The 26,690-nt window shown below is 65.5% G+C and overlaps 3 protein-coding genes across 3 annotated transcripts; all 3 read right to left on the bottom strand.

The window, feature by feature from the left end:
• Positions 1-1,133: 1,133 nt before the first annotated feature.
• PMVK (phosphomevalonate kinase) lies at positions 1,134-4,596 on the bottom strand. Its single transcript, XM_065420144.1, is given in 6 exon segments — positions 1,134-2,465; positions 2,943-3,072; positions 3,160-3,312; positions 3,400-3,463; positions 4,374-4,530; positions 4,533-4,596. Coding segments are annotated over 6 exon segments (705 nt in total). The 3' UTR covers positions 1,134-2,328.
• Positions 4,597-7,764: 3,168 nt separating this feature from the next.
• Positions 7,765-13,788, bottom strand: PBXIP1 (PBX homeobox interacting protein 1). The gene is made up of 10 exons (XM_065420539.1): positions 13,729-13,788; positions 13,150-13,267; positions 12,537-12,613; positions 11,431-11,599; positions 10,698-10,904; positions 10,595-10,618; positions 10,331-10,401; positions 9,856-9,981; positions 8,167-9,290; positions 7,765-7,891 (listed from the first exon to the last, which is right to left on the bottom strand). The coding sequence occupies exons 1-10, from the start codon at positions 13,786-13,788 to the stop codon at positions 7,765-7,767; spliced, it is 2,103 nt and encodes a 700-aa protein (XP_065276611.1).
• A 5,094-nt stretch (positions 13,789-18,882) lies between these two features.
• On the bottom strand, positions 18,883-23,357 carry PYGO2 (pygopus family PHD finger 2). Its single transcript, XM_065420205.1, has 3 exons — positions 23,234-23,357; positions 22,034-22,083; positions 18,883-21,419 (listed from the first exon to the last, which is right to left on the bottom strand). Exons 1-3 carry the CDS (start codon positions 23,355-23,357, stop codon positions 20,355-20,357), a joined length of 1,239 nt encoding a protein of 412 aa, XP_065276277.1. The 3' UTR covers positions 18,883-20,354.
• Positions 23,358-26,690: the final 3,333 nt, after the last annotated feature.

Genomic DNA, 26,690 nt, shown 5'->3' with positions numbered 1-26,690 from the left:
TTGGAGCCTGACCCCCGCAGAGGGGAAAGGCCCCGTGTCCCCTGCCTCACCCCGAGCCAGCCAATCCAGGCCTGGAGCCACATAGGAGCTGGTCCCCCCTAATCTCCCAACTACTGCGCCAAGGCGGCTATTCCTGCTTGGAGAAAGCCGAGGCCCAATGGCTGCACCATTGACATGAGGCCACTAGAGGGAGCTGCAGATTCAGCCAGGACGCACCTGGTCCCAGCACCAGCGCCGGCCTGCAGGTAACTGGGCCAAGGGGCAGGATGGGGCCCAGCAGGGACCGGCACCGCTCCACGAACCCCCCACCCCACCATCTCACTAGGGCTGTCCCCAGTTCCTGCCCAGCAAGGCTCCTTCCTGCCATGCTGTGGGCCCCAGGCCTTCAGCCCACAGGGGAGAGCCCCCCATTGGTGAGCCCCATAAGCACAGGGCTCTCAGCCCAGCTGGGATGGAGCTGGAACAATTCATGGGCTAGTGGAAGGAGACATCCTGGCTGCAGCTGAGAGCCCCGGGGGTTGTAACAGGCCTGGCACTGCCCCGCTTCCCTTCCAACCAGAGGCACCCCACCCTCGCACCTACCTCCGCATTGGGGAGCAGCGCGCCCCCCCCTCCCCCCGGTCAGAGTGCAGCTCACTCACCAGCCTCACAAAATCGTAGGGCTGGAAGGGACCTCGAGAGGTCCCTAGCCCAGCCCCCAGGACTCCTGGCAGGACTATTATCTAGACCATCCCTGACAGGGGTTTGTCCAACCTGCTCTTACAAACCTCCAGTGACGGAGATTCCACCACCTCCCTGGGCAATTTATTCCAGTGCTTAACCGCCCTGAGAGTCAGGAAGTTTTTCCTAACGTCCAACCTAAACCGCCCTTGCTGCAATTTAAGCCCATTGCTTCTTGTCCTGTACTGAGAGGACAAAAGAACCATTTACCTCCTGCGCCAGAGAGCCAGCCGCCGGACGTCCTGGGGCCGGGCCAGGGAACAGGCTGCTCGCCTCACCCCCCAAGCTGCCTCTGGGGAGGGGGTGTGAATGGCTGAGCTCCATCACCCAGGCAGCCCCTCCCCCACAACCCGGCACCAGAGGGGCTGGGATTTCACCCCATTTCCACGCGGTAAATAACAGGCGCACACGGGTCGGCGTTTCTCACCTGCCAGCTTTATTCCAGGTGCAGCGACACCCCATCGCTCTGGCTCCCTTGTGGGAGAGGGCTCAGGCGAGCAGCAGAGACACAGCCCTAGGATGCCAGCCCGGCACCGGTGCTGCACGACCCGGCTTGGCCCAGGCAAAGCGCTCAGCAATACCTTCTGTGGTAGCTCTGACCCTCAGGGCCAAGCGGCTGGGTGAAGCGACAGGGCCTGTCCCCGGCAGGGCCGCACGCAGCCAGGTACGTGGCCGCAGGGCCACGAGCTCCGCTTGTATCGACATCTGTCCCTGGAGCTGTGGGCAGCGATCAGCGTGCCCAGCCGGGCAGCCAATGGCGAGGAGCTACGTTCCCAGCAGGCAAGATGGGTCCCCGTGACCCAGAAAGCAGTGCAGGGTGGAGCAGGCTGGTATATGGGCACCCATTACAGCCTCCCACCCCGCCCGTCAGCAAGGCACAGATAACCGCCGCCACGTGGGGCGCGATGGTGCAGGGAGGCTGGCAGCTAAGCAAGGGGCAGCGGTGCTGGGCATTCATGGCACAGGCGATGGCAGCCCCAGGCCATGCTGCCAACGAGCCGGGATGCAAAGGGACCCGGTGAGCCGGGACAGAGCGGCCTGGGCCGAAGCCAGGGGTTCTCAACCTGGGGGTCGCGAGGGGTCAGCCCCGCACACAGGGTCACCACTACAAAGCGTTTGAGAACCCCTGGCCTGAGCGGTGGGGCAGGCAGGGCAGCTACAGCTCGTTATACAGCCCCATGAGGGAAGCCGCCATTCCTGCCGCCGCAAGGACCTGTCCTCCACCCCAGAGGTGCGGAAACCCTGCTCTGGGTCCCAGCCAGGGGAGAGGGATCGCCCTGGAGGCTCAGGACAGGGCAAGGGGCCAGGGACCTGCTCTGGGGCCCCGTTTGGTCTCAGTGCAGGGGGGTCCCGCAGGGCGAGAGGCTGAATGGCACCTGCAGCAGGGCATTGTGCAACCCCCTGGAACGGGCTCTGAAAAGAACCCTGGAATTGGCCTTCTGCCCCCATGGAACGGAGGCTGGGCGCAGCCCCACTCAGCGGGCCTGGCCCTCCACCTGCAGCGCCTCCCACAGCGGGGTCCCAGCCCGGACGGGGCTTGCTGGACCCCGCCCCTGTCTTTGGTCTGAGCCCTGGGCTGCGCCCGGCCTCTCCGCCCGCTGCAGGACGCTATAATTTGCTGTAGATGAAGTGCAGCAGCTTCTCCAGCTGGCCGTCCAGGGACAGCTCGTCCCCGTCGTTGGTGATGACCCAGTCGAAGGTCACGCCCTGGTCCAGGCCACACTCGGACTCCGCATTGTCCACCCCTGGGGAGGAGCAAACCCAGAGATGTGAGCTCCATGCAGATCGACTGGGGCAATGGACAGCCACTGTCCCCCCGCTGGCCCCAGCACTCCCGATCCTGGCTGGATGGCCACGTGCTGCAGCCACACGGGCGAGGTCCCAAAGCCCTGGAAAATGGCCCTCCCCTAGCGCTCCTCCTCCAGCCTTGCCTGCTCCACCCAGCTTAGCTGGAGGGAGGAACCAGGGGGCAGCGGCAGCTGGGGGTGCAATATGGCCAACCCCAGGAGTCTGGGAGAATCTCCACTCTCCCTTAGTGCCCCAACCTCACGGTGTGCAGGGCAACGGGACCCGGGTGTGACTGAAAGCTCAGAAGCGGCAAAGCAAAGACCCGAACCCCCTGCACCTCAGCATTTGCTGAGGCCTGGCTTGTGATGGCTGAACACGGGGCAGAACCTGGCCGTTCTCAGCCATTGTCATTACCCCAAGCCAGTGCCACTCACCCACTATGAACACCCAGTTCCTCCTCTTCCTCGTCTCCTCCGTCGCCACCACCCGCACCAGCTGCACCGTGGACCCGTACACGTCCTGGAACCACTCCACGTCCGACAGGCGCCGGGTGTCACTCACCACCTGCGCGGGGAAGGAGCTGTCACGGGGGAGCTGCGGCAAGGGGGGTGGCTCCTGGTTGCCCCTCCCCCCGGCTGGCCCCCTTCTTACCCAGACGGGCTGCGTTACGCCCTCCACCACGATCCTGCAGAAGAAGCCCGGGTCTGTGTTGCGTTTCTCCTCCCCCCAGCGGATCATGTCCTGCCGGTAGGTCTCTTTGTAATTGCTGGCGTCCAGCAGCCGCTGGAAATCCAGCCCATGCTCCTGCAGAGAGAGAAGAGGTGGCCCTGAGCACACACTCAACCACTCCTGGCGCCACCTGGGCCGCAGGGGGGGGTAGCAGGGCAGTACCTTGGCATACTGCTCCTTGAGGGGTCCCGACAGCTGGAGGATGGCGCAGACATCCGGCCCCAACCTGCCAGAGGGAGGCACAAGTGGTTGGAGGGTGACGGGCAGCGGCCCCGATTCCTGCCAGGCCCACGGGAAGAGAGAGATGCATTTCCCCCCACCCCAGCGGGTCTCAGACCCCTTACCCACGCCTGAGTGCCACCCCCCTTAGACATTTAAAGCACTATTATAAATGCTGGAGGCAACGTGGGGTTTGGGGTGGAGGCTGACAGCTCATGACCCCCCATGTAATAACCTTGCGACCCCCCGAGGGGTCACGACCCCCAGTTTGAGAACCCCTGACCTACCCGCACCCTGGTGGTGGGGCAGCTGCCAAGTCGGAGCCCTACCCTGGTCCAGGGGGTGCCCCGCCCCTGGGGGCTTCCCTTGCTGCAGTTGGGGAGGGGCCCAACCCAATCCCCCCGGCCCTTCCCCAGGCCTTAGGCCGCTCCCCCCACTACCACACCCATGGGGGTCCCCATACAGGCACCTTGGCTTGGGGCCCCGCCCCGCACTGCCCCATATCCCCGCCCCGGGCTCCTCCCTCCTCTCCTGAACTGCGTCACGCCACCAAGGCCTCCCCTGGCCTGGATCGCCGCGAACTGAGCCACCCCCGGCTCCCCCCCTAGTCTTGTCTCGGTTCTGAATGCCCGGACCCGGCTCCCCCGTCCGGTCCCGCTTCTGGAGCCCCCGGTCCGGTCCGGTCCGTATTCTCCCCAGCCCGGACCCGGCTCCCCCGTCCGGTCCCGCTTCTGGAGCCCCCGGTCCGGTCCGGTCCGTATTCTCCCCAGCCCAGACCCGGCTCCCCCGTCCGGTCCCGCTTCTGGAGCCCCAGCCCCAGATCCCCCCAGGCCCTGCTCCCCCGGTCCGGTCCCTGCTCCCCCCGGTCCGGTCCCTGTTCCCAGCTGGTCCGGTCCCTGCTCCCCCCGGTCCGGTACCGGTTCTGTATTTCCTCCGCCACGAAGTCCTTGCCCGACTTCCTCTTGCCGCTCAACAGCAGCACCAGCCGCGGTAGCCCGGCCATGGGACTACTGACACCCCCGCACGCCCAGCGCACGTGGGCCCGCCCGGGACAGACCATCCGGGCCGGGGGGGTCCGAAGACCTGGCTCCCCTGCGCGGATTCGAGCAGCCGGAAGGCCCGCCCCCTCGGGCCCGACATGGTACAGTCCGTATTCACTTTGCCGCCCACGTGGTGAAACCCGCTTCCCCCCCTCTGCTTGACATGGGCCGGCCCATCCTAGGCGCTGCTGCCCACAGAGGGAGCGCTACCACTGCACGCAAGAGGGGGGGACAGTGGTGCATCCCGGAAAGGGGCGGAGTCAAGCGTGATGAGGGAGGAGCCTCCATAGCTTCCCCCCACCGGTATGAGGCGCCCCCCACTGAGCCCCGTCCGCAGCAGCACAGCGCCCCCTCCTGAGCCCCGTCCCCTGCAGCACAGCGCCCCCCACTGAGCCCCGCCCCCTGCAGCACAGCGCCCCCTCCTGAGCCCCGCCCCCTGCAGCACAGCGCCCCCTCCTGAGCCCCGCCCCCAGCAGCACAGCGCCCCCTCCTGAGCCCCGTCCCCAGCAGCACAGCGCCCCCTCCTGAGCCCCGCCCCCAGCAGCACAGCGCCCCCTCCTGAGCCCCGCCCCCAGCAGCACAGCGCCCCCTCCTGAGCCCCGCCCCCAGCAGCACAGCGCCCCCTCCTGAGCCCCGTCCCCAGCAGCACAGCGCCCCCTCCTGAGCCCCGCCCCCAGCAGCACAGCGCCCCCTCCTGAGCCCCGCCCCCAGCACAGCGCCCCACACTGAGCCCCGCCCCCAGCAGCACAGCGCCCCACACTGAGCCCCGCCCCCAGCAGCACAGCGCGCCCTCCTGAGCCCCGTCCCCTGCAGCACAGCGCCCCCCACTGAGCCCCGCCCCCTGCAGCACAGCGCCCCCCACTGAGCCCCGCCCCCTGCAGCACAGCGCCCCCTCCTGAGCCCCGCCCCCAGCAGCACAGCGCCCCCCACTGAGCCCCGCCCCCCAGCACAGGCCCCCGGCACCCGTGTGACATTGGGCCAGCACTGACTGCCCGGGGAGAGCGGGCCCCGCTGAGCCCCCCCCGCTGTGCCCCTCACAAGGGGCTCCAGATTCTCAGCCAGTTGAGCCCCCCGTTCCCGTCTCTGATGGTGCCTGATCTCCGTAAGGCAGCCAGGCGTCCCATCCCCATCACCCCCGCCCCGGCGGCCAGCACGTGGGGCAGACCCATCTGCCCTGTTACCCCAGGCCAGGCATCGCTCCCCGCGGCTTGGCTGGGGGCTGAACTCAGAGTCCTCCTGGCTCCTCGCACTAACTGGTCAGCGTTTCTGACAGTGGCATTTGGCTAGTTTGCGAGAGCCAGGGCTTGAGGGCGACAGGACAGCACCCCGGGAGACAGAGCGAGGCGTTGTGGGGCTCAGTGCAGGCAGAAAACCCCACTCCTCTGAGCCTGCCGGGCAGGTGCCCCCTCCCAGCACAGGTTGCAGGAGTCTGGTCCACCCCTGTGCAAACCTGCAGGACTACCATCCCCGACGTTCAGGAGTCAGGCTCCCCAACAAGCCTGCCATGGTGTACAAAGAAGAGCTTTGGAGTTCCTGTGCCTGGCCTAGTTGTGAGCCGTTAGGGTGCACGGGGGTCACAGCTGGAAGCTTTCTCCACAGCCACGAGGGCTAGAAACTTACTTTTTCTTTACGACGGAAGGCTGAAGCCGTGGGTCTTTCACGGCAGTGCAGCCAGATGCTAAGGGCCCCTGCCAGGGCTGGGCCATGATGCTCTGGTCCTCCTGTGCCGGGGGCACCGGAGTGGCTGCAGCTCCCTCCCCGTCTCAGTCCCAGCCTGGCCTAGCTCCAGCTCCGAGGGCCCTACCCCCTGCCGAGGCAGCGGAGCCATGGGGCAGCTTTTGTCAAGGTGAGATCTGGCCCTTGAGCCCTTTAAAACCAGCCACAGCTGTGGAGTGTCCAGCTGCAGCCCAGGGCAACCAGCCCGACCCCCACGGCTCCAGCCAGGTGCCAAAAGCAGCCCCCACGTACAGCCCGGAGAGCAGGGGCAGGCGCTGGGGCCACAGGCTGGGAGCTGATCGAGGGCAGCAGAGACGAGGTTTCCCCACGCTAAGGGCCCCTGGTGGTGAGAAGCTTGACCCCGGGGCGTGTCCAGGGAACCCCCAACCCCAGGGAGCTGGGAGGAGCCAGCTGTCCCTACACCCCAGAGGAGAACAGGGCTGGGGAGCTGGAGCAAAGGGCCCAGTTTACAGGGAGAGGGGGGCCAGGCTGGACGCAGGAATCCCTGGCTGGGTTCTCTGGCCTGGGCTGGATGGTGGGGGGCGGGATGGAAGACCACAATGGGCTCTGCTGGGCTGACGTGGGGCGGGCTGGCCTGGGGGCCCCAGGAGGGGAGGGGCTGGGAATGGCAAAGGAGGCATCTCACCGGGCGTTGCCTGAGCCAGGACTCTGGCATCATTTGCTGGGCTCCATCCCCAGTCCCCCAACGAAACGGGCACCACGGCAGCGCTTCCCAGGGAGCCGGGCAGGCAGGGGGCACGGTGCTGCCGACCCTGGGAAGCTGTGTCCCCCCCCCAGCGCCGCACGGAGCCCCGCCCCACTCAACAGTGGCCGACCTCAGGAGCTTCCCAACAGCGAGTTTATTTGTTTCTAGCAAAGTGCAACATCACACGCGGGGCAGTTAGTGCCGAGGGAGCCTGGGTGGGGAGCAGAGAGGGGGCCCCACGTGGCCCTCCAGAGGGCGTGGGGGGGATCCGGCATGACTCGGTGCTGGGGATGGCAGTGGAGTGGGCACGAAGCCAGGCCGCAGCAGGGGGACACCGTTACCAACCAGCGGGTGGGTGCACGTGGGAGCCCTGGCCCCATGCCAGGGAAATCAGGCCCCTTGGCACCTGGAAGGGACAGAGCAGGTGGCAGGGTGGAGGGTGCCATGGGGAGGAACTGCAGGCTGTGGGCAAAGCATTCAGGGCCCCTGCTGTCCCAAGGAAACCCACCAATGCCCCCCATCCCTTTGTCACGGCTCAGCCCCCCACTCAGCCATGGGAAGGGGCCTCTGCCTGACGACAGGTGCATTGGCATCTCTCTGGGGTGTGCCGCGTGCAGGGCTGGCGTGCTGGGCAGGGGCGGACGGCTGTGGGCTCGGATCGAACTCTGGCCATACGGATTTAGAGGGGGCATCACCTTCCCCCAGGGGTCGCTCCCTCCCAGCCCCCCTAGCCTGGGACACGGCCCATCAGAACAAGCATTGCGTCCCTATGGGGCACTGGCCGCTGTCCCCTACAAACTACAGGGCTGGGTGGGGCCCGGCTGGGCTGGCACCGCCTCCCCGGCTCTAGCCTTTGTCTGGCGGGCTGTTCTCCTTCCCACGGTGGCCGTCCCTGTCCCGCAGGGGCCCGTGCCCACGGAGCTCCTTGCTCTGCTGCTTTGCACGGCGCCGCTCTCTCTCCTTCTTGGTGAAGCTGCAAGTCCAAACGCACGGGGCGGGTTACGTGGGGAGCAGAAAGGGCAACGCACCCCCAGCCCCCCCCCACACGCTGGGCAGCCCCGACTCCCCTTCCCTGCACGCACAGAGCCACCTCCGCTGCCCCTGCTGCCTGGCCTGACCCCGCTGCAGGCCCCCACATCAAGACCCCCACCCGCGGACACGGCACCCACGCTCTGCTGTGCCTCGGGGGAAGGGGGCGGGCTCACCCCTCCTGTCATAGGGCCCGGGGGGGGAAGGGGGCGGGCTCACCCGTCCCCGCCATAGTGCTGCAGCACATATTCCTCGAAGTCATCAGCCGCCTCCTCGTCGCCCTGCTCCTGCTCCGCCAGCTCCTCCAGCAGCTCCTCCACGTCCTCCACGAAGTGGCGGAAGCGCAGGCGGTCATGGGCGAAGGCGCCGTCGCTGGCGAAGGCGCCGTCCAGCCGGGCCGCCAGCCCCGCGTAGTGCTGCCCCCAGCCCAGCCCGGCCATGTAGCCCTGCAGCAGCTGCAGAAACTGTCCCTTCTGCACGGGCGCCAGCTCGGCCCCAAACAGCTCCAGCCCCTCCTGGCGGGCGCAGTCGGCCACGCCCACGCAGCCCTGGGGCGCCCGGTACCGCTGCAGCCGGGGCGGCTCCCAGAAGACGTTGTGCTCATGGGGCCCGCGGAGCACCCCCTTCCCGATGCCCGCCCGACGCTGCCCATTCTGGTCCTTGGCCGGCTTGGTGTCCCGCGGCCCCTGGCGGCTGTGGGGCTCGGGCTGCTCCCGGCGCTTCGGGCGCTTGGCCCCATCCTGTTCCCTGTCCCCCAGGTCCCCGTGCCGGCGCCTACGCTCCTCTCTGGCCTCCGGCCTCTTGTGCCACCCCCCCTCCTTCTTGTCAGCTTTGGGTGGTTCCTGCCGGGGGGGGCGGGACGGCTCCGTGGCCCCTTGGCCTTGCCCACCGCGCCCCTCACTGTAGTTGTGTTCCCAACTCTCCACCCGCTGCAGCTCCTGTGCCAGCCGCTGCTCCACGTCGGCCAGCTCCACCCGCAGCTGCTCCATCCCACCGGAGCCCCGGGCTCGCTGCAGGGCCCCCTCCAGCTCCCGCCGCATGGAGCCCAGCAGCCCACGCTGCTTGGCCAGCTCCTGGTGCAGCAGCTGCTCCTCGTGGGGCCGCTCTGCAGCCAGCCCCTCCCTCGGCCGCGGGGTCTCGGCCGCGCCCTCCCGCTCCAGGCCCCGCAGCTGCTCCCGCAGCACCTGCAGCTCGGCCTGGGCGGAGCGGTGAGCCTCAGCCGCATGCTGCAGCGCCTGGTGGAGCCGCGCGTTCTCCCCTGCCAGGCTCTGCTGCTGGGAGCCGGCCGACGCCTTCTCCCCCTCGCTCTTCTGCAGCAGGGCCTGGAGCTCGTCCTTCTGCGCCTGCGGACACCGGGGGGGGCAGGGTCAGGACAGACGGGTCCAAGCCTGGGGGAGGCAAACAGCCCCCTGGCCGACCCAGGGCACCGGGAAGGGCCAAGTCCCTGCTTGGCCGGGGCAGGCAGAGCGGGCTGGGCCACTTCCCCCAAGGAGGGAGGGGAGTAAACCCCCCCTCCGGTGCCCCCTGCCCATATCTGCGCTGCCTATTCACTAGGGCTCCTCCCACCCAGATACAGCAAAGGGCCCAAGCTGTGTCCACACGTCCCCCAGCGCAGGCTGGAATTGCCCCGGGAGCTCCGTGGAGCTCAGCCGGGGGCAGCGGGTGCTGGCCGGGGGCCGGCCCAGCGCACCGAGCGGGCGAGCCGGTCACAGACACGGCAAGGGGCGACGTGTCCACAGGGCAATACACAGGGCCGGCTCCCGGACCCCACGCAGACCTGCTGCGGCTCACCCTGGGGCAGCTGAGCGCCCTGGCCATGCTACGAGCTGGCTCTGCCCTTGGCCGAGAGCCACAGCAGACAGGATACGATGCCGCCAGTGCCCCCCGTGGGCCTCCCCAAGCACCCACCTGCAGCTCCGCCTGCATGAGCCGGATGTCCTGGTTCTCCTTGGCCAGTTTGTCCAGAAGCAGGCTCATGGAGTGCAGGCTCTGGGAGTCCCCGGCTGGGTCCAGCGGGGGCTGCTGCAGCCAGTCCTGCGAGCGAGGGTAAAAGCTCGGCTCCGTGACTGTACAGGGCATGTGAGAGCCAGGATGCCGGGTTTCCCCTCCCAGCTCTGCCCCAGCCCACCCTGCCTCCCTCTGTGCCTCAGTTTCCCCAGCAGGGTGGGGCCAGCGGGTGGCAGACCGCATTGTGTGGTGCTGGCGGGATCTCACAGCGGTATTGCACAGGCCTGTGTGCCTGGGAAACAAAGGCAGGGATGCCTGGGGCTGCATTTCCAGGGCCCCTGCTCCCCCCAAAGCCAATGCCGGGGACACCCCGCTTGTTCAGCAGTGGGGCGCCGAGCTAGTCTCAGGCCTGGAGACCTTCCCCCCCACCACGTACCTTCACGCCAGCAGCCAGTGGCTGCTGCTGCCCATCTGGGATGTCCCCGGGATCCATGCTCTCCGTGGGGCCTGGTAGGAAGGGAGGAGAGGAGATTTGAACAGCCGGCTGAGCTGCGTCTCAGCAGCTCCACACAGGACGTCGTGGAGGGGTGTCAATGACACTGCCCCCCCCCCCCAGCAGGGAGTCTGGGGGTCGGAGACAGGCGGAGGCCCGGCGAGCGGCATGGCTGGTTAGTGAGGAGGAGGCCGCCCCGGTACTTACCATCCCCAGGGTCGTAGATGGCACCTGGGGAGAGAAACAGACGGTGAAGGAGACGCCGGCGTCAGCCCCATCCGCACCCCAGCAGCCGCAGGGCATCACTCACCGGAGAAGGCCAGGAGCCCGACGCCCAGCAGCGCCAGCACACCCAGCAGGCACGAATTCACACTGAGCCCACTCTCCCCGTCACCGGCTGCCTCGGCCCCACGGCGCTCGGCAGGGCCACACGGGGCCCGGTTTGAGTCCCGCAGCTGCCGCCGGCGCAGACCCTCGGCATCATCCTCGCTGCTGCTCACCTCCTCCAGCGGCTCCCCTGCGGAGCGTGAGGGGAGCCCACTGGGAGCGCCTCATGGAGCCAGGCCCCGCCCCCAGACACTCAGCCCCACTCCTGCTGACCCAGGCCCTGCCCCCAGACACTCAGACCAGCCCCCACTGACCTAGGCCCTTCCCCCAGACACTCAGCCCCATCCCCAGACACTCAGACCAGCCCCCATGGAGCCAGGCACTGCCCCCATGCACATTCAGACCAGCCCCCACTGACCTAGGCCCTTCCCCCAGACACTCAGACCAGCCCCCATGGAGCCAGGCACCGCCCCCATGCACATTCAGACCAGCCCCCTGCTAAGTCAGGCAGTCCCCACCATTGAGCCATGGTTCCCTCCCGCACCCCCCTTCCCCCGAGACAAGCAACTACTGAGCTGGGCACCCCCAGCACTCAGACAGGCTCCTCACTGAGCTCTCTGCAGAGGGGTGGGGGCTGTGCACCTGTGTCTGGGGGTGAGTCCTGCACAACACCCCTGCGGCCCAACCCTGGAGCTGCCCAGTGACTTGGGACCCACCTGCTCTGCCAGTGGGCGCGGAGCCCGGGGTGTTGGTGTCAGAGCCCAGCTCGGCGTCCTCGGAGCCTGGCCCTTCCTGTGCCTGGATCTCTGGCACCTCGCGGCCCGGTGCACCAGGCCTGGGGGAGGCTGCTGGGCTCAGGGTCTCCTGGGGACACTCCTCAGAGTCCTGGGAACAGAGTGACGCTGTCAGGATCCATGCTCCGCCCACCCCCACGTGCTCCCCCTCCCGGGACGCAGGCAGGGCACCCTGAGCCCAGCGGGCAGGAGCTCTGCAGAGGAGACCCGGGGGGGGGGGGGCGGCTGTGTGCCCTGGCTGGGCTGGCTCCTTCCCCCACCACGACCGGGCAGCTTGGGAGCCCAGTTCTAGACTCCGACCCCCCACATCAGGGATTAGTGAATGACCTGTACTGGCCTCGCTACCTAGGCTGCCAAAGCTAACGCCCCCCTTGCTGGGGGACGGATCTGAGCATCTAACGGCTCCCTACAAACCCCAGCTGCAGGTCTATAATTCCACCTGCGTCTGCCGTCGCCCAGTCTTGGTTGGGTGCAGGGATCAGGGGAGCGAGCCTGGGTCCCTGCGTGCAGCTGAGGTCCATGTTCCAAGCACTAGTAGCTCATGCATCAGAAGCACCAACTGGGACTGACGTCCTATCTCCTTGTGACTCTCTCCTGTGGGTGCTGGGTCCTTACAGGCCCAGGCAGCAGCGGAGACGCATGCAGTTGGGCTGGTTGGTCAGTTGTACTGATTGAGCTCTGAGTCTGTCTAGCTGAACAGAGAGTCGGTTCAGGGGTGACTTGATCCCAGTCTGAGGATCTATCTGGGAACAAATATTTAATCGGGCTCGTCCGTCTAGCAGAGGAAGGTCTAACCAGAGCCAATGGCTGGGAGTTGAAGCTAGACCAATTCAGATTGGAAATCCGGTGTAAATATTTAACTGAGGGGAATTAACCGTTGGAACAACTGACCCAGGGGTGTGCTGGGTTCTCCATCACTGTCAACTTTTAAATGGCGAGTGGCTGGTTTTCGAACACCTCTGCTCTAGGGATCACTTGGGGGCAGGTCTCTGGCGTGGGAATCTGTGACCCGCCCCCAGCAAACATACCTTGAACTCAGCCTCCTCGGGGCCAGGGGACATGTTCAGCTGGGAGCCTTCGCTCTTCCTGCCTGGGGAGGCGCTGGCTGGGGAGAGACGGCCTCGTTAGCGTCCAGAGGGCAGCAAGCAGGGAGGTCAGTGCCGGAGGAGGGGGATGGGAGCTAGGGCCCCTCTTGCCCGATGCAGAAGCCCTGATGGGCACCTGAGGAAGCCCCCCCCCTTCCGCCCCCAGCCAAAAAAGGCCCAGGTATCCTCCCCCTCAGCCCAAAGGGGAAGAGAGAGCTGGGAACCCAGCCAGGCGGCCAGAGCAACCCATGGGGCCAGGGATGCACCTGTGTCAGGCAGCAAGCGTGGGCGGGGGGGGGCAGGGAGATGGAGAGCAAGAGGGGCTGGGCAGGGGCAAGCCGGGGGCAAACAGCCTGGGGGGATGGATGGGGGAAGCCGGGGGAAAGCCAGGGGCAGACAGCCCGGGGGCTGGGGGTGGGCTGGATGGGGGAAGCCGGGGGCAGACAGCCCAGGGGGCTGGGGAGGCTGGGCAGAATGGGGGGGGGCGGGGGGAAGCCAGGGACAGACAGCCCAGGGGGCTAGGGGGGCTCATCCCATATCTGCTCCGTTCACGTGCCCGTGTGCACATCCTCGGTGCTGTGCCCCTTGGGGAGGGCGTGTCCTGCTGGTTCCTCGTCCACTGGAGTCTGGGTGACTGTGCCCAGCTCTGGGCCCACGGTTTCCATGGGCAAACCCTGGAGACACAGAGGGCGGGTTACACCAGTCACTACCCGCCCTCCCCGCGCTGCCCGGGCACAGCCCACTCCTCCCCCGCCCTGCCAGGGACAAGGGGCAGCAGAGAAGATCCTCAGAGGCTGAAATGAGCTCTCCTGAGTGTCAGGCCCCCACCCCCGCTGCCCCCCGGGACGTGTTTGGGGCCCAGACCCCATCTCACCAGCAAACCCGAAGGGGGGGGACAGTACGACACCCCTCACCCAAGGTCAGGTGGCTCGGAGTCACCCAAGAACCCTGAACAGGAGGCAGCAGAGGTGGCAAAGGGGGTCGCAGCAGAGGCCAGGGAAAGCCAATTCCCCCACCCCCGAGGAGCTCTGCACCCTGGGCCAGCGGGAGAAGGAGCAAGAACCGAAGAGACCGGCTTGGCCAGGGTCCCCCCTTGGTACATCCCCACCCTGCAGCCCAGGGCCTCGTGCCGCACCTCGGAGCCTGCAATCACCCAGCTGTTATCCGAGTCCCGCGAGTCCGAGTTCTCGGCCATTCCTGCTCCGGTCCCAGGACAGCCCAGATCCCACCTGCAGGGGACCGAGGGGTCAGTCCTGGGGCAGCCGGCAGCGACCTGGGGCCAGGGGAGAGACGCTGCCCAGAGCACAAGGAATGCCTGACGCCCGGGACAAGGACTTTGCACAGCTCCGTGTGCCCAGGCTGAGGCACTGCCCTGGGTGATTTGACTTGCAAAGGGAAATTTGCAAATGAAAACAAAGAGACCTTCAGGCCCCGTTTCCGCGCCGCTTGGCCTCCCAATGGGAGCGGGAACGACGTGTTCCCACCACGGCGCCAGATGGGACGGAAGCCAGGGAGAGACCCCACCCCGCTCTACCGAGCTGGGAATAGAGCCAGGAGCCGGAGCTGCCAACCCCACCTGTCCCCTCTCCCTTGCAGGGGCAGTGGGAGGGGCCCTGGTTTGGCACCGTTGATAACACAGATCCCTGGTCCCCCAGCCAGGCGCGATGTGGGGAGGGCAGGCTCATTCCCCGGGCAGGTTCTGAGGGCTGGAGATCCGGGGACAGGGGAAGGGGGCAGGGAGGAGCCAGCTGCCTCCCGGGATTCAGCGCATTCCCTGCATGGCTGCCGAGGAGCCTGGCCCACCCGGGGGTGGGCGGGCATTCCCAGCTGGCACAGGACCTGGCGTATGAGGCCCCAGGCCTCGAATGGCAGCTGGCTGCCCAGAGAAGGGGAGGGTGTCCAGGTGCCAGGCTGGGACTGGAGCTCCAGGTGCTTGCAGAGAGAGGGGTCACTCCCCATTGCCTGTCTCTGAGCTTCCTGCCCCGGGGGGCTCTTGGGATTTCACCCGGGAGCTTCCTTCCCACCCGGAGCAGACCTCACTCCAACGGCCCCTGCAGTGATGTCACAAAGCCAACTCCATTACATCACAATGTTTCCATGACAATAAGATGAAGTCACACAGTTTTGGTTCACATCAAAGGAAGAACTGGACTGGGAGGGTGCCATTATTGGCTCCCCCTTGGCAAGCAGGGCAGTGGGGGCTGGTAGCCAGGACTCCTGGGTTCTATTCCTGGCTTTGCTGCCACAGACTCACGGTGTGACCTTGCGGGAGTCCCTTCCCCACCATGTGCCTCGGTTTCCCCATTAGTACAATGGGGATAAAGATCCTGCCCCTATCCTGGGACGGCTGTGAGGTCTGGGCTCTCCCACTCCAGCACCAGCCCAGGGGAGCACAGGTCCTCTCCAGCACTCGCTCTCTCAGGGCAGGTCACCAAGCTCTGAGAGAAGCAGGAAGTGCCCCAATGTGAGGAAAGGCAGGAAAGGCTGCAGCGAGGTGAGACGCAGCTGGGCCCTGCAGAACGGGGGCGCTGCCCAAGGGGGCCCACGGCCCAGCCCCCTGGGGTGACACTGAAGAGGGTCTACAGCAGTGGCTCTCAACCAGGGGTCCGAGGCCCCTGGGGAGCTGCAAGCAGGTTTCAGGGGGTCCTCCAAGCATGGGCAGTGTGGGGCCCAGGACAGAGAGCCAAAGCCCCACCGCATGAGCCCTGCCACCCAGGACTGACGCCGAAGCTGACCAATGTAGCTTCGTGGGGGCCCCTGTGGCAAGGGACCCCAGGCAATTGCCCTGCCCTAATGCCAGCCCTGGCTTTTATATGCAGAAAACCAGTGACTGGGGCACAGGTGGAATTTTGATAGCATGTGGTGGGGGCCTCCGAAAGAGAACGGTTGAGAACCCCAGGTCTACAGGCATGAGCCAACCTTCCTGGAGTGCTGCCCGGGGCGCCCGTCTCCCCCCACCTCTGAGCCCCACCGTCCTGTTCCCTGCGCAGCCCCCACCCTGCATTCGCCTCGGCCCAGCCCCTGCCTCCCCTCCCCCTCCCGATCCCCATGCCAATGACACCAGTTGCAACATGGGAAAGCCACACTGGGGAGCTATTTTTAGCTGCTTTTAATGCAGTTTAGCAGGTGGAAGCAGAGGCGGTGACGCTCCGTCTGCCCAGCTCCAGCTCGGCACGGCTTGGGGGGGTGCCATTCTGTCCTCTCCTCCCCGGGGAAGCCATGGCACCGGGAGCCGGTGGCACCGGGAGAGCGATATGGGGCGGCGGGCACAGCCCCGGGCTGGGCACGGACACGGCAGGGAGGAGAGCGGAAGAGCCTGACCCTGCTGTAATGTGAACGGCCCGGCCCGGCCTGGCGAAGGGAGCCCACAGCCGCACCCGTGCCAAGGGCACCGTCGGGCACCTTGGCCCAACGCCTGCCGCAGGGCACTTCCAGGGGCCTCCCTGAGCTAGTGAATCGAGGGGGCCCCAGCTCGACCCTACCCAGACCAGGCGCCCGCTCCCAGCCAGCCAGGGTCCAGCCAGCCCCTCACCCCGCTGGGCAGCATGGGAACAGGACCCCTGGACATCAGGTCGTGGTCCCCAGGCTGAAAGCACCGGGCCTGCAGGCTCAGGTCCCCCAGGCTCACCCCGCTGGGCTGCGTGCCAGGGACCCGGTGCCTCAGGGCAGGCCCCCCCCCCCCAGCCCCTCTCAAGACCACCCTGCAGCTGCCGGTGAAGGCGCCCAACCCCCCTGGGTCCCCAGGAAGCCACCCCCCCGCAGGGCGGGGGCCGGCCCTGGGACCGGCGACACCCCAACATCAGCTCCCCGGGATGGAGGCGCGCCCCGGGCGGGGACTGCAGCCGGGCAAGGGTCTCCGGTCCCCGCGGGCTCACTGACCTGCTCCGGGCTGACGGGGGCGCTGGGCCGGGGGCACCTGGCTCTGTCTCCCGGGGGGGTCCCGGTCCCGGCGCGTCGCAGCAACTTTGTATCAAACTCCGCCAGCAGCTCGCTACATTCCGGACGGGCGGGAGGGCGCACGTGACCCGCGGAGCCAATCGCAGACACCCCCTGCTCCCAGCTGTCGGGCGGGGCTCGGGGGGGGGGGGGAGGCGGATACAGGGAACCCCCAACCCCCCCCCCCCGGGCAGGAGGTGGCATCAGAGCCCGGCCCTGGCAATGCTTGGCCTGGACCCACCCCCTCAGCAGCTCCAGCCTGGCCCCCGTGAGCCACCGCAGACCCAGGGCCTGGAGCCCGGCCCCACAGCGCCCCACACGAAGCTTCGCGGCAGCCAAACAGCACATAGGTCACTTCCCTCCCGCAGCAGGGAGCGGCCCCCCCCCCCCAGGGCTGGGGGAGGAAAGCCCGTCACCCCCCTGACCTCGGGGAGCATCTGCCTCTCGCCTCTGCTTCGCCTGCGCCAGCCTCCGTGCCCGGAGGCAGTTTCGTCTCGCAAAGCCCCCCGGGCAAGGGCCTCAGCCCCGCACACACTGGGCCGAGTCAGCCACAGACACCTGGGCCCCTGCCCCTCCAGTTCCTTTGCATCAACAAAGGGTCCGGGGAAGCCCGGGCCTTGGACTCCTGGGAGCAGGTAGATCAGGGATCGCCAACCTTGGGCACGCGGCTCGCCAGGGTAAGCCCCTGGGGGGCCGGGCCGGTTTGTTTACCTGCCGCATCCAGAGGTTTGGCCGCTCACGGCTCCCACTGGCCGCGGTTCGCCGTCCCAGGCCAATGGGGGCGGCAGGAAGCGGTAGCCAGTACATCCCTCCGCCCGCGCTGCTTCCCGCAGCCCCCATTGGCCTGAGCCGCAATCGGCCGAACCTGCAGACGCGGCAGGTAAACAAACTGGCCCGGCCCGGCAGGGGGCTTTCCCTGGTGAGCCGCGTGCCAAAGGTTGCCGATCCCTGGGCTAGATGCTACCCAGGGTGTGCAGATAACCATCTCGAGTGCCAGCTAATATACCAGGCCAGGGGGTGGGGGGCACTGCTGGCACCCTCATGGGAGAGGCTAACAGAGCAGAATTTCTCAGCAAAACCAACCCAATGCAACGGTGGGTCTCAGACAGACGGACAGACAGGAGTCTGATTTCAAATAGCTTTATAGCTGGACAATACAAAAAGTTTTCCTTTAATGCTCAGACTGTTAAAACGGGGCAAGACCGTGCCCCCTGGTCCTGCAGAAAGCTCTGGGAGGTTAAAAACGATTACAAACCACACCAGCAACCACTTTACAAAAAGGAACAAGTCATCAAAACAGCAAGAAATTAACAAAACCAGGAGATTCCCCCAACCCACCCGAGAGCAGCAGGGCCCAGCACACAGGCCAGCTGCAGTCCAGTCCAGGGTGCCCAGCGAGGGTTGGGATGGCCCATGGCTACTAAACACGAGCAGCTGTTAGCCAGCTAGCAGACCTGCCTCCGGGCGATGTGTGTGCGCAGCAGGGCAAAGTGTGTGCCTACCAATCAGCCCCTGTGCCATGCACCAAGCTGCTCCCAGTGCTGTTCTCAGCTCAGAAACCCCCCCCCCCCGCCCATTCCCCACCCACAGCTCATGTCAGGCCCCTGCCACCAGCCTGCCCACCCCCCTCAGCCATTGGAGCAGGAAGAGACCCAGCCCATCTACCAGGCCAGGCCTCCGGGTTCACACCTCCCCCCATGAGTCTCACTCTCTGCTTAACTGGGTCCAGACAGTCCCCCCACCCCAGCTCGCTAATCTAGGTCTGCGCCACTGGTGGAAAGCAAGCTGCCCCCTGCCCCGCATGCACCGGCTAAGGGGCGCCCCAGCCCCGGGGGCTCCACAGCTCTTGCCGACACCAGAAGCAGGCGCAGGGCCCTGGATCTGGGCATCTGTTCCAGAATCCCCACTTTGCTTTAAAAGTGTGGCAGCTAAGAGACCCTCACAAACATGACCCGAGTGTAGCCGCTGCCTGGAATGACAGCCCCGAGCGGCGTGAACAAACTGCCAGGCAGCCGAGGGAACCCGATGGGCTGGTGAGCCGAGCTGCCCATGGAGCAGCACAGCAGGCTGGGAGCCAGGCCCTGCAGCAGGCTACGTCCCTGGTACAGAGGGAAGGGAGGCAGCTCTGTGCTGGGCTGCTGGCAACCCCAGGAAAACACCTTCACACCCACTGCTGCTTATTGCCTGCTCCGAACCCTAGTCCTGTGCGTGGGGGGCGGGGACAGGAGGGACGCCCGTTCAGAAGCTGCTTCCACGGGCCTGGGTCCTGCTTTGCCAGAGCGTGTGGCCTGGTCACAACATTGGCATTTCCAACCTGTGCGCCCCCCATGCTCCAGGCACAGCGGGACCCTCCACGCCTCCCCGGCCTTGTGCCTGTAGCTGGCCGTGTGACGTAGCTCACGTTGGAAAGGGGCACGTGCAGCTTCTGCTCAGCTGTGTAACTGCCCACTGGCTTTCATGGGCACCCAGGAGGCAACAGGCACCATCCAACCAATGACGAATGGAGCAGCCACGCTCCCCCTAGCACAGACAGGCCCAGCAGTGCAGGGTGTGTCTGGCTCTCCCACCCAGCATGGCATGATGGGGCTTGGAGGCTCCATGGGCCCCAGGCATTCAAAAATCATGAGTCACATCCCAAAGTGCGAGGACGTCTAACGATGGCTGTGGAGCCTCTTGGGCCATGTCTCCCAGCTGCCCTCAGCAGCCCCCAGGGCTGGGGGGTGACTTGTAACGAAATCTGGGTCTCACCTAATCCAGACCCAAGGCTGGAGCTTTACGGAAACCCAGCGTGCAGCATGACCTAGCAGAGCAGCTCCTCCCAGGGGGCAGGGTGCCGAGAGCGCAGCGGCTGGGGGGCTCTCGCCACAGACACTATTTGTGAGTGATCAGGAGAATCCACCTCACACCTGCAGCAGGCCCAGCTCAGCTCCGAGGGGGCTGCGCTCCAGATACTCAGCCGGGATTCCACACACGTCCCGAGCACCGGCTGCGGTCTGGGGAAAGGGAGAGAAAGCCGCCTTCCCTGCTGCTCAGACGCACGCTGGCAGCACCACCCCCCGCCATCATGGTGCAGACCCACTGCCCTCCCCTCCAGCAACAGCACAGAGCAGAGTGCTGCTTGGGAAGTGGCGGCTCAGGGGTGGGACAGACACACACACACCCGTCAAGTGCAAAGGGCTCAGCGTGCTGGTTCCACTACAGGCCCCTGCCAGGAGACTGAGCCCTGGCTGTTCCCAGCCCTGGCTGCGGCCGGGGGTGGGGGAGAAGATCTGTAACGCTGCTCTGGGCTCAACTCCCAGCTCTAGGGGTCACACCACAGCTCCCCCATCACCAGGACACAGCCCTCGCCAGCTCTGTCCCACTTCTATCCAGTAGAGACTGCTCCGAGCATCCGCATTTGCAGGACGCCCCCGGCCCCAGGGCTCTCTGTGAGACAGTCACTTACTCTGCCCCCAGACAGAGATTCTGCTACCACTGGCTGCTCAGCTCGGCCAGTAACAGAGACCTCAGAACCCCGATCCGGACTTCACACTCTGGGCTGGCAGGCGCGGGGGTATCTGGGGGCAGGAACTGGTCTCTCCTCGCCCTCCCATGGACACTCCGAGTATTTTAAAAGGGCATGAGCTGCACCAGGCCCAGCCACACAGATGAGCAAGAACAGAGAGGAAACGTTACCGAAGCCAGACGCCAGCACTCGACATCGTCTCTTGCACGCAGGGAGAGGGGTGGCTACAAAATAAGGGGGGGGATTGGCCCGAAAACCAAGCAGGGATCTGTACGAGGGGAGGGCAGCACGGCCCCTCCCTAGCCGGGCCCAGCGCCCGCTCAGCCGTCATTGGCCGCCACCAGCTGCCCCATGCCCTCCCGGATGTACACCGACTGGATCTCCTTGGTCTTCAGGCAGTAGTCGCAGGCCCAGACGGCCGAGGCCTCGGTGGTGAGCAGCCCGTAGGCATTCTCTGTCATGCCCGTGCACTCCCGGTGGAACCACTTCTGGCAGGAGGCCTCGCACAGGATGGCGTCCTGGTCGTCGTTCACCTCGCTGCGGCAGGCCCCGCAAGGGTACACCAGGCCCGGCGGTGGCTGGTGCCCAGAGTTGCCAGACGCCTTGCTGGAGGGCGGGAGGCTGTTAGCTTCGGGGGTGCTGCTGCTCCGGCTGGCGCTGCTGGGGGCGAAGCTCGGCTGGGCCCCGTTCACCGCGGCCGGTGAGCCTGAGTGCGGCTCCTGGCTGAAGGTGCTGGGAGGGGGGTTGAGGTTCTTCCCCCCGTCATCTCCCCCAGCCGGGAAGCCGGGGTCAGCCCCAGGGAAGGGGCTGGTGTTTGGGGGCAGGTTCTGGCTGGGCCGCTGCATTGAAGACTGTCCAAAGAGACTGGCGGGCTGGCTGAACCTCTGGGCCATGGGGGGGCCGGCAGGGGGATTCAGGGCAGGCCCCGGTGCCATGTCTCCCCGGGGAGGCTGCCCCATGGTGGGGGAGATCATGGGCCCAAAGCCCCCAACTGGCCCCTGCATGAGCTGCCCTGCGGGGGGGCTGAAGTTCTGTCCGAGAGGCTGGTTGAAGGGCTGGCTGGGGAAGCTCATGGCACCAGGCTGCACGTAGTTGGGGTTCTGGGGGGGCATGCTGAAGGCTGGGCCCATCTGGCTCGGGGCGAAGGGCGGGGGCTGCCTCCGCATGGCCTGGGGGCCCCCCCCGTAGCCCGGTGGCACCTGGGATGTCATGCCCCCCTGCATGCGGAAGTTCCCAAAGGGCACCGGGTTGCCGAGGAACGGAGCCGACGAGGCCCCCACTTTAGGCGCCCCAAAGTCATCTTCAAAGGGGTTGGAGGCCACCAAGTGGTCGACCATTGGAGTCGGGGGCGGGGCGAACTCCGAGAGATGGGAATAGGCAGGGCCCTGTGGGGAGAAGGCACAGGAGTTAGTGTGGGGCTCACCCACGCAACAAGCAGACGTGTGGGGCCCAGGTCTACCAGGAGCACAGGGCCCTCAGCTCCCGCTGGTGCCAGGCAGGGCCTGGGCGGAGACACACAGCACTGGCAGGGCTGAGCCCCCTAGTTCCTCTGCATAGCCTGGCAACGGACGGCATTCGGAGCAGCAGGAAGCCGCCCCTCCAGGAGCCTCCTGCTACTGGGAGGGGGGGAAGACGAGCCCTGTCTGGAGCAGGGACCCTGGGCTCCTAGCGCCATCCATGTCAAAGGCACCGGGGACACTGGGATAGTCCCCAGGCCATGGGAACAGCCACCACTGGCTGCTTTCGAGGATGGGCACCGCTGCCCGTACAGCCCCCACTGGCTGCGCGCTGCTCCATGGGGGTGTGGCATGTCTGGCCGGTGGCCCTGATGCAGGACACTCCGAGCAGCCCCAGGGTTTGGCTCCAACCTGCTGTGGGTGGGGCTGTCTGTGCCCACAGGTGCCGTGCATGTGCTCGTGTCATGGTGCTGGTCTGACAGTCTGGCCCCCACACTCCTATCACAGAGTCTGAACGCACAGGGTCCCAGCCGTGCCCCTACCTGAGTGTTGGATTTGCGCCGTTTCTTTTCAGGGCTCTTCATTTGCAGACCTGTGAGGGGAAGCACGGGTGAAGTCAGTGAGCACCGTCAACCCTGGCAGAGCCTGAAGACAGACCATCCCCCCGTCCCCCCTACGCACGGAGGGAAAATAAAGACCAGACACCCCCCAAACTCTCTTCTCCCACAAAGCCTCCCTGTTCTCACACCTGACCTGCTCCCCCAGGGCAGGGCCAGGGCAGACTCCCAGACACAGGCAGCGTTTCCACGCCATTGATGAAGGGACAGAAGAACTTTATGGCCTGATAAGGTCACCGAGAAGTCTGATCCAGGGAGAACAGGAGCCGGCTACGGCCCCAGGACTGAGCCGCACCATGGCCCTGCTCGTGCATCCCCGGTTCTCTGCTGCGTGCAGGGTGGCTGGCGTCCCGGTCCGGCTCCCACAAAGCTCCGTTCCCAGGTGAACGTGTTCCCTTCCCCAGAAAGGGCCAGGCTCCAGTTGTGTTCAGCGCAACTGCTGCCCACGCAAGCTCAACCTGTGCGCAGGAAGGGCCAGCGGGGACGGCTGCTACAGCCCGCCAGGCCTCAGCTCGGCCTCTGCGCTCCGGCCCTTCCTGCGCTGAACAAACGCCTGCCAGGCACGACTCCGCCCTGGGGCAGCTCCAGGTCACCCCGGCCTGCAGTCAGGCGGCTTGTGCTGGCAGAGCCAAGGAACAGCCATACCCCTTGGAAGCGCCATGGGGCAGGGACCCATGGCCCAGGCTCTCCGTGCAGAGCGCCAGGCATGCGGCCCCCATGGCCCTGCCCCCTGCAAGCCCTGTCCAGGGGAGGGGGGTGCCGTGCAGACCCCACCGCCCCTGGCCCCGGGCTACAGCCCAGCACGTACCAGTCACGCAAGAGCCAGGACAGCCCTGCCAGTGTCACTGCCCCAGAGGGATGTGGGGCGCTAAGCCCCCCCCCCGCCACCAACCCCACCACCCCCTGGCCCCTCCGCAACCCTGCCAATCCGCCTCGCCCTCCCCATCCCCCCCAGCACAATTCCCTCATCCCCCCAGCCCCCATCGCCCCCCGAACCCCCAACCACCCCCTGCCCCAGGGCCGCCCCCCGGTTCCCCTCCACGTGCCCCCTCGCCCAGCCCCACGGCCGCCCCCCAGCTACATCCCCACGCCGGCTACACCCCCCACGTGCCCCCCCGCTCTCACCTGCCTTCCCCTGCTTCCTGCCGGGCCCGCCGGGGGGGCCGCTGCCCGGCGGGTTGGGGGGCCCCGGGGGGGGCGGCGGGGCCGGGACTCCTCCCTCCAGCTTCTCGGGGTGCGGAGCCGCCATGGGGGGCCCGGGGCTCAGAGCCGGGGGGGCCCGGGCTGCGCCATGGCTCCGCGCTGCGGCTCCGGCCCGCACTCAGGGCGGCCGCGCCGGAACCGGAAACTGGCCGGGGCCTACCACCGCGGGAGGGGGGGTGAACCATTCCTCACGGGGCGGACCCCACCACTCCGTATGCGGTGGGCGGGGGACCGGGTGGGACAAACCATTCCAAATGGGAAGGGGGGGCGAGCCCTACCACTCCCAGGATTAGACTATTCTACACTGTGGGCGGGGGGTGCTGGAACAGACCACTGCAGGCTTCTGGGTTCCGCTCCCCGCAGCTGGGCCCTCGCCAAGGGGGCTCCAGGGTTGGAGCCCGGCCCCTGAGCCCCCCACCCTGGGAGCTGATCCCCTCGCTGGGGCCCCTGCCTATGGGGCACCCCCAAGTCAGGCCCTGCCCAGGGGGGCACGAGGAAACCAGGAGCTGAGCTCCCCGTTCTGCCCCCACACTCCTTCCCCTGGGAGCCAGGGCAGGGCTGGGCCGGGCACTCCCGGCCCCAGCTCTCTGGGGCTGTCCAGCCCCTCCAGTCCGGCCTGGCGCGAGCCGCCCTTGTCAGTGGTGGCTGAGCCCTGGCCCAGATCTGAACGGCCATGGCCGGGGGGCAGCTGGGGCGGGCGCCGCTCTGCTGGAGAGCTCGGGCAGGGGAGGCTGAGCAGGGGCCGTTACTGGCCATGTAAAGCTGAGGGTCTAAGAGCCTAGTGTAGAACTGATGAATGAAAGTGTTTTTAATTGTTCACTTTATTAATGTAACTTCATAAGTAAAGTTTTATGAATGAAACAATATTCATTCATAAAACCAGTTACCCCAATAACTGGCTAATTAACAGTTAAGAAGCTTGTTAAGAGCCATAGCTGTTCAGTCAGCTGCCTTTGTAAGTTTCACTGTCAATCCAATTCCTGCTTAAATCACTGAGACTTGCACTGTTTCAGTATTGTAACTTCTGTTCACCATTTATTACACTTGCCTACAGTGTAACTTCTGTTCACTGTTTGCCATCCATTATACTTGTCTATATTGTAACTTCTGTTCACTGTTTGCCATATTGTAATTCAAACCCCATTTTACAACGCTTACTCCATTTTGTAAGGGCTTGCTACAACCTTCATTTTTGCAAACCCTGCTGTAAACTTATTAGTTTAATTTAGATGTGTGAAGGAGATATGTATGGATGATGGAATCAACCTCCAGCCCCAGCCTGTCCTGATTAAATAGAGTTCAAACACCAAGGGCTGAAGATGCAGACAAGAGCCCTAACAAAGTAAGAAGAATCCACCCTAAAAAGAAAAGGTACAATAGAAGGAAGATCAAAGCCCGGTCCAAGGCTGAAAGTCATGTCTGCAATTGACGGGTGATCAATCACCAAATCTGGAGGCAGCGTGACACAGCAAGACTTATAGACTCTGGATTCAAACTAAAGCCTACAGAAAGGATGGGTGAGATGGAAAACTTTGGAGGAGGGTAACATTCTGCTGCCAACATGGAAGGGCATCAGTGCATGCCCAACAGAGACCCAGCTCGTCCTTGTGCCCGGCTCTCCTGGCCAGTTAGCCACCACAAGCTACGAACCCAAGCTGCAAACTCAAGCCACAGACTCAAGCAGGACTGGTAACTATGCAGCAGCTGCAGAACATCTGATGGATGTGTGTGTGTGTATAGGTATTAGGTATAATGTGTGTATATAAGGATTAAGATATTAGTTATTGGTCATAAATCAAATTGTTATTATAATAAATGTGGCATCTTTATCTTGTCCCCTTTAATAAGACCCTGCTAGTTTTTATTGGTATAACACTAGGAGAGGGGCCGCTGGGGCCCAAGGGACAAAGCATCAGCCCACTGTCTCAGAGACCCCTCAGCCAAGCACACGCCCCGTGTACCCTGGATAAGGAGCAGCTGCTGGACACAGATGCAGCATGTACCTTCCTGCACGGACCCCTCCCCTCATGTCAGACGAGGAGCCACTCACAGCCATGCATTAAAGAAATACTAACTTTAATAATAACCATCCGATTCCTTTGGTATAATCAAGACCTGGTAACAAATCAAACCCATATAAAGGAGAAAGAGAGAAGGGGGAGGGGAGAAAGCAAAACCCTCCCCCCTCTGAGCCCAGGCTGACTCCTCTGGGGGGAGCAGGAGGTGTGAGGGGGAGGGTTACACTTTGGCTTCAGAGTAGAACAATGTGCATGCAACACTGGGATCCCCACACTCCGTGCAGACCCAGGGGCGGGCAGGCTTCATGCCCTGCAGGGAGAGGGCTCACCTGCCTCTGCAGCAGAGCCTGGGAAGCCCAGGACGCTGCTCCCGGCGGACACTGCTTAGCGCTGGCTGGGGAGAAGCAGCAGAGCTCAGGCCACTTGTCCCCTGATGTGGGGAGTTCTGGTTCCCCCCTTCCGGCTGCAATCTTGTTGGGTGCTACGTGCTTCCTTTGGCTGCGTGGTTGGCCCAGACCGAGCTGGGGTACAGGGAACTGGCTGTGACATACCCTGCCCAAGGGGCAGAAGGGCGTAGTGTACAGCACTGCTCCCCTCCAAGGGCAGGGGGGGCCAAGGGGCTCTTGCCTGCCTATGGAGAACCCCATTTACCCCATCTCATTTCCATCCATGCCCCTCCCTGGACACAGGCTGGGAGTTGCCTTCCAGGATGAGGAGCGGGACTGTGAGCAGCCTGCTGCAGAAGGGGCCACCTGAGCTCTGCTTCCAGCCAGCAGGACGCTGGGGCGGGACCCGGCCTGGCTGTGGCTTCTGGGAGCCTTGCGTGAGGACAGGGGCTGTGCTCCCAGGGTGGGCTGACTGCTCTCCCTAGCCCGCCCCAGGGCCAACTGCTTTGCATAAGTATCTGGGACCTGTGGAGGGTCAAGGCACAGAGTTAATACGTAAAGTGATCGGGTACATTCGGTGTGCGGCCGGCCCAGCCTTGTGCTTCGCAGAGCAGAGGGCCGGGTTCACCTGGGGAGGGCAGGGGGCCCTCCACTCCCGCCCTCTGGGGAAAATCGCCCTTGTTCTCGCTCTGGGCAGCAGGAGCCATGGCGCTGCTCTGTGGTGCGGGTGGCTCTCCCAAAGGGGTCACGCAGGTGGTGCCACCCATGGGTGCTGGCCCCTAGGGATTGCAGGGGAATGGCAGATGAGAATCCAGCCCTTCCCTGCTGGGGTGAGCTGCCTCTCGGGGAGGGCGGGGGCCAGGAGCGCTCTGCAACCTCCAGACAGGCAGGCCTCTGAGCCAATAGGATTGACCCTCACCTTCCTCACAGAGGCTCAGCAGGCACTCGGCGGTCAGGGCGGGCTCCCTCCCACCC

This window comes from Emys orbicularis, chromosome 20, assembly GCF_028017835.1.
Source record: "Emys orbicularis isolate rEmyOrb1 chromosome 20, rEmyOrb1.hap1, whole genome shotgun sequence".
NCBI classification, from domain to species: Eukaryota; Metazoa; Chordata; order Testudines; family Emydidae; genus Emys; species Emys orbicularis.
This window is presented reverse-complemented; position numbering and strand designations above follow the sequence as displayed.

Coding starts and splice junctions, on each gene's coding strand:
- PYGO2 (XM_065420205.1), bottom strand. CDS start 23,357: ATGGCGGCTCCGCACCCCGAGAAGCTGGAGGGAGGAGTCCCGGCCCCG. Junction 22,084..23,233: donor CAGGAAGCAGGGGAAGGCAG/GTGAGAGCGGGG, acceptor TTCCCCTCACAG/GTCTGCAAATGAAGAGCCCT. Junction 21,420..22,033: donor GGCGCAAATCCAACACTCAG/GTAGGGGCACGG, acceptor TTCTCCCCACAG/GGCCCTGCCTATTCCCATCT.
- PBXIP1 (XM_065420539.1), bottom strand. CDS start 13,788: ATGGCCGAGAACTCGGACTCGCGGGACTCGGATAACAGCTGGGTGATT. Junction 10,619..10,697: donor CGGGCTCCTGGCCTTCTCCG/GTGAGTGATGCC, acceptor TTCTCTCCCCAG/GTGCCATCTACGACCCTGGG. Junction 10,402..10,594: donor CATCTACGACCCTGGGGATG/GTAAGTACCGGG, acceptor CCTTCCTACCAG/GCCCCACGGAGAGCATGGAT.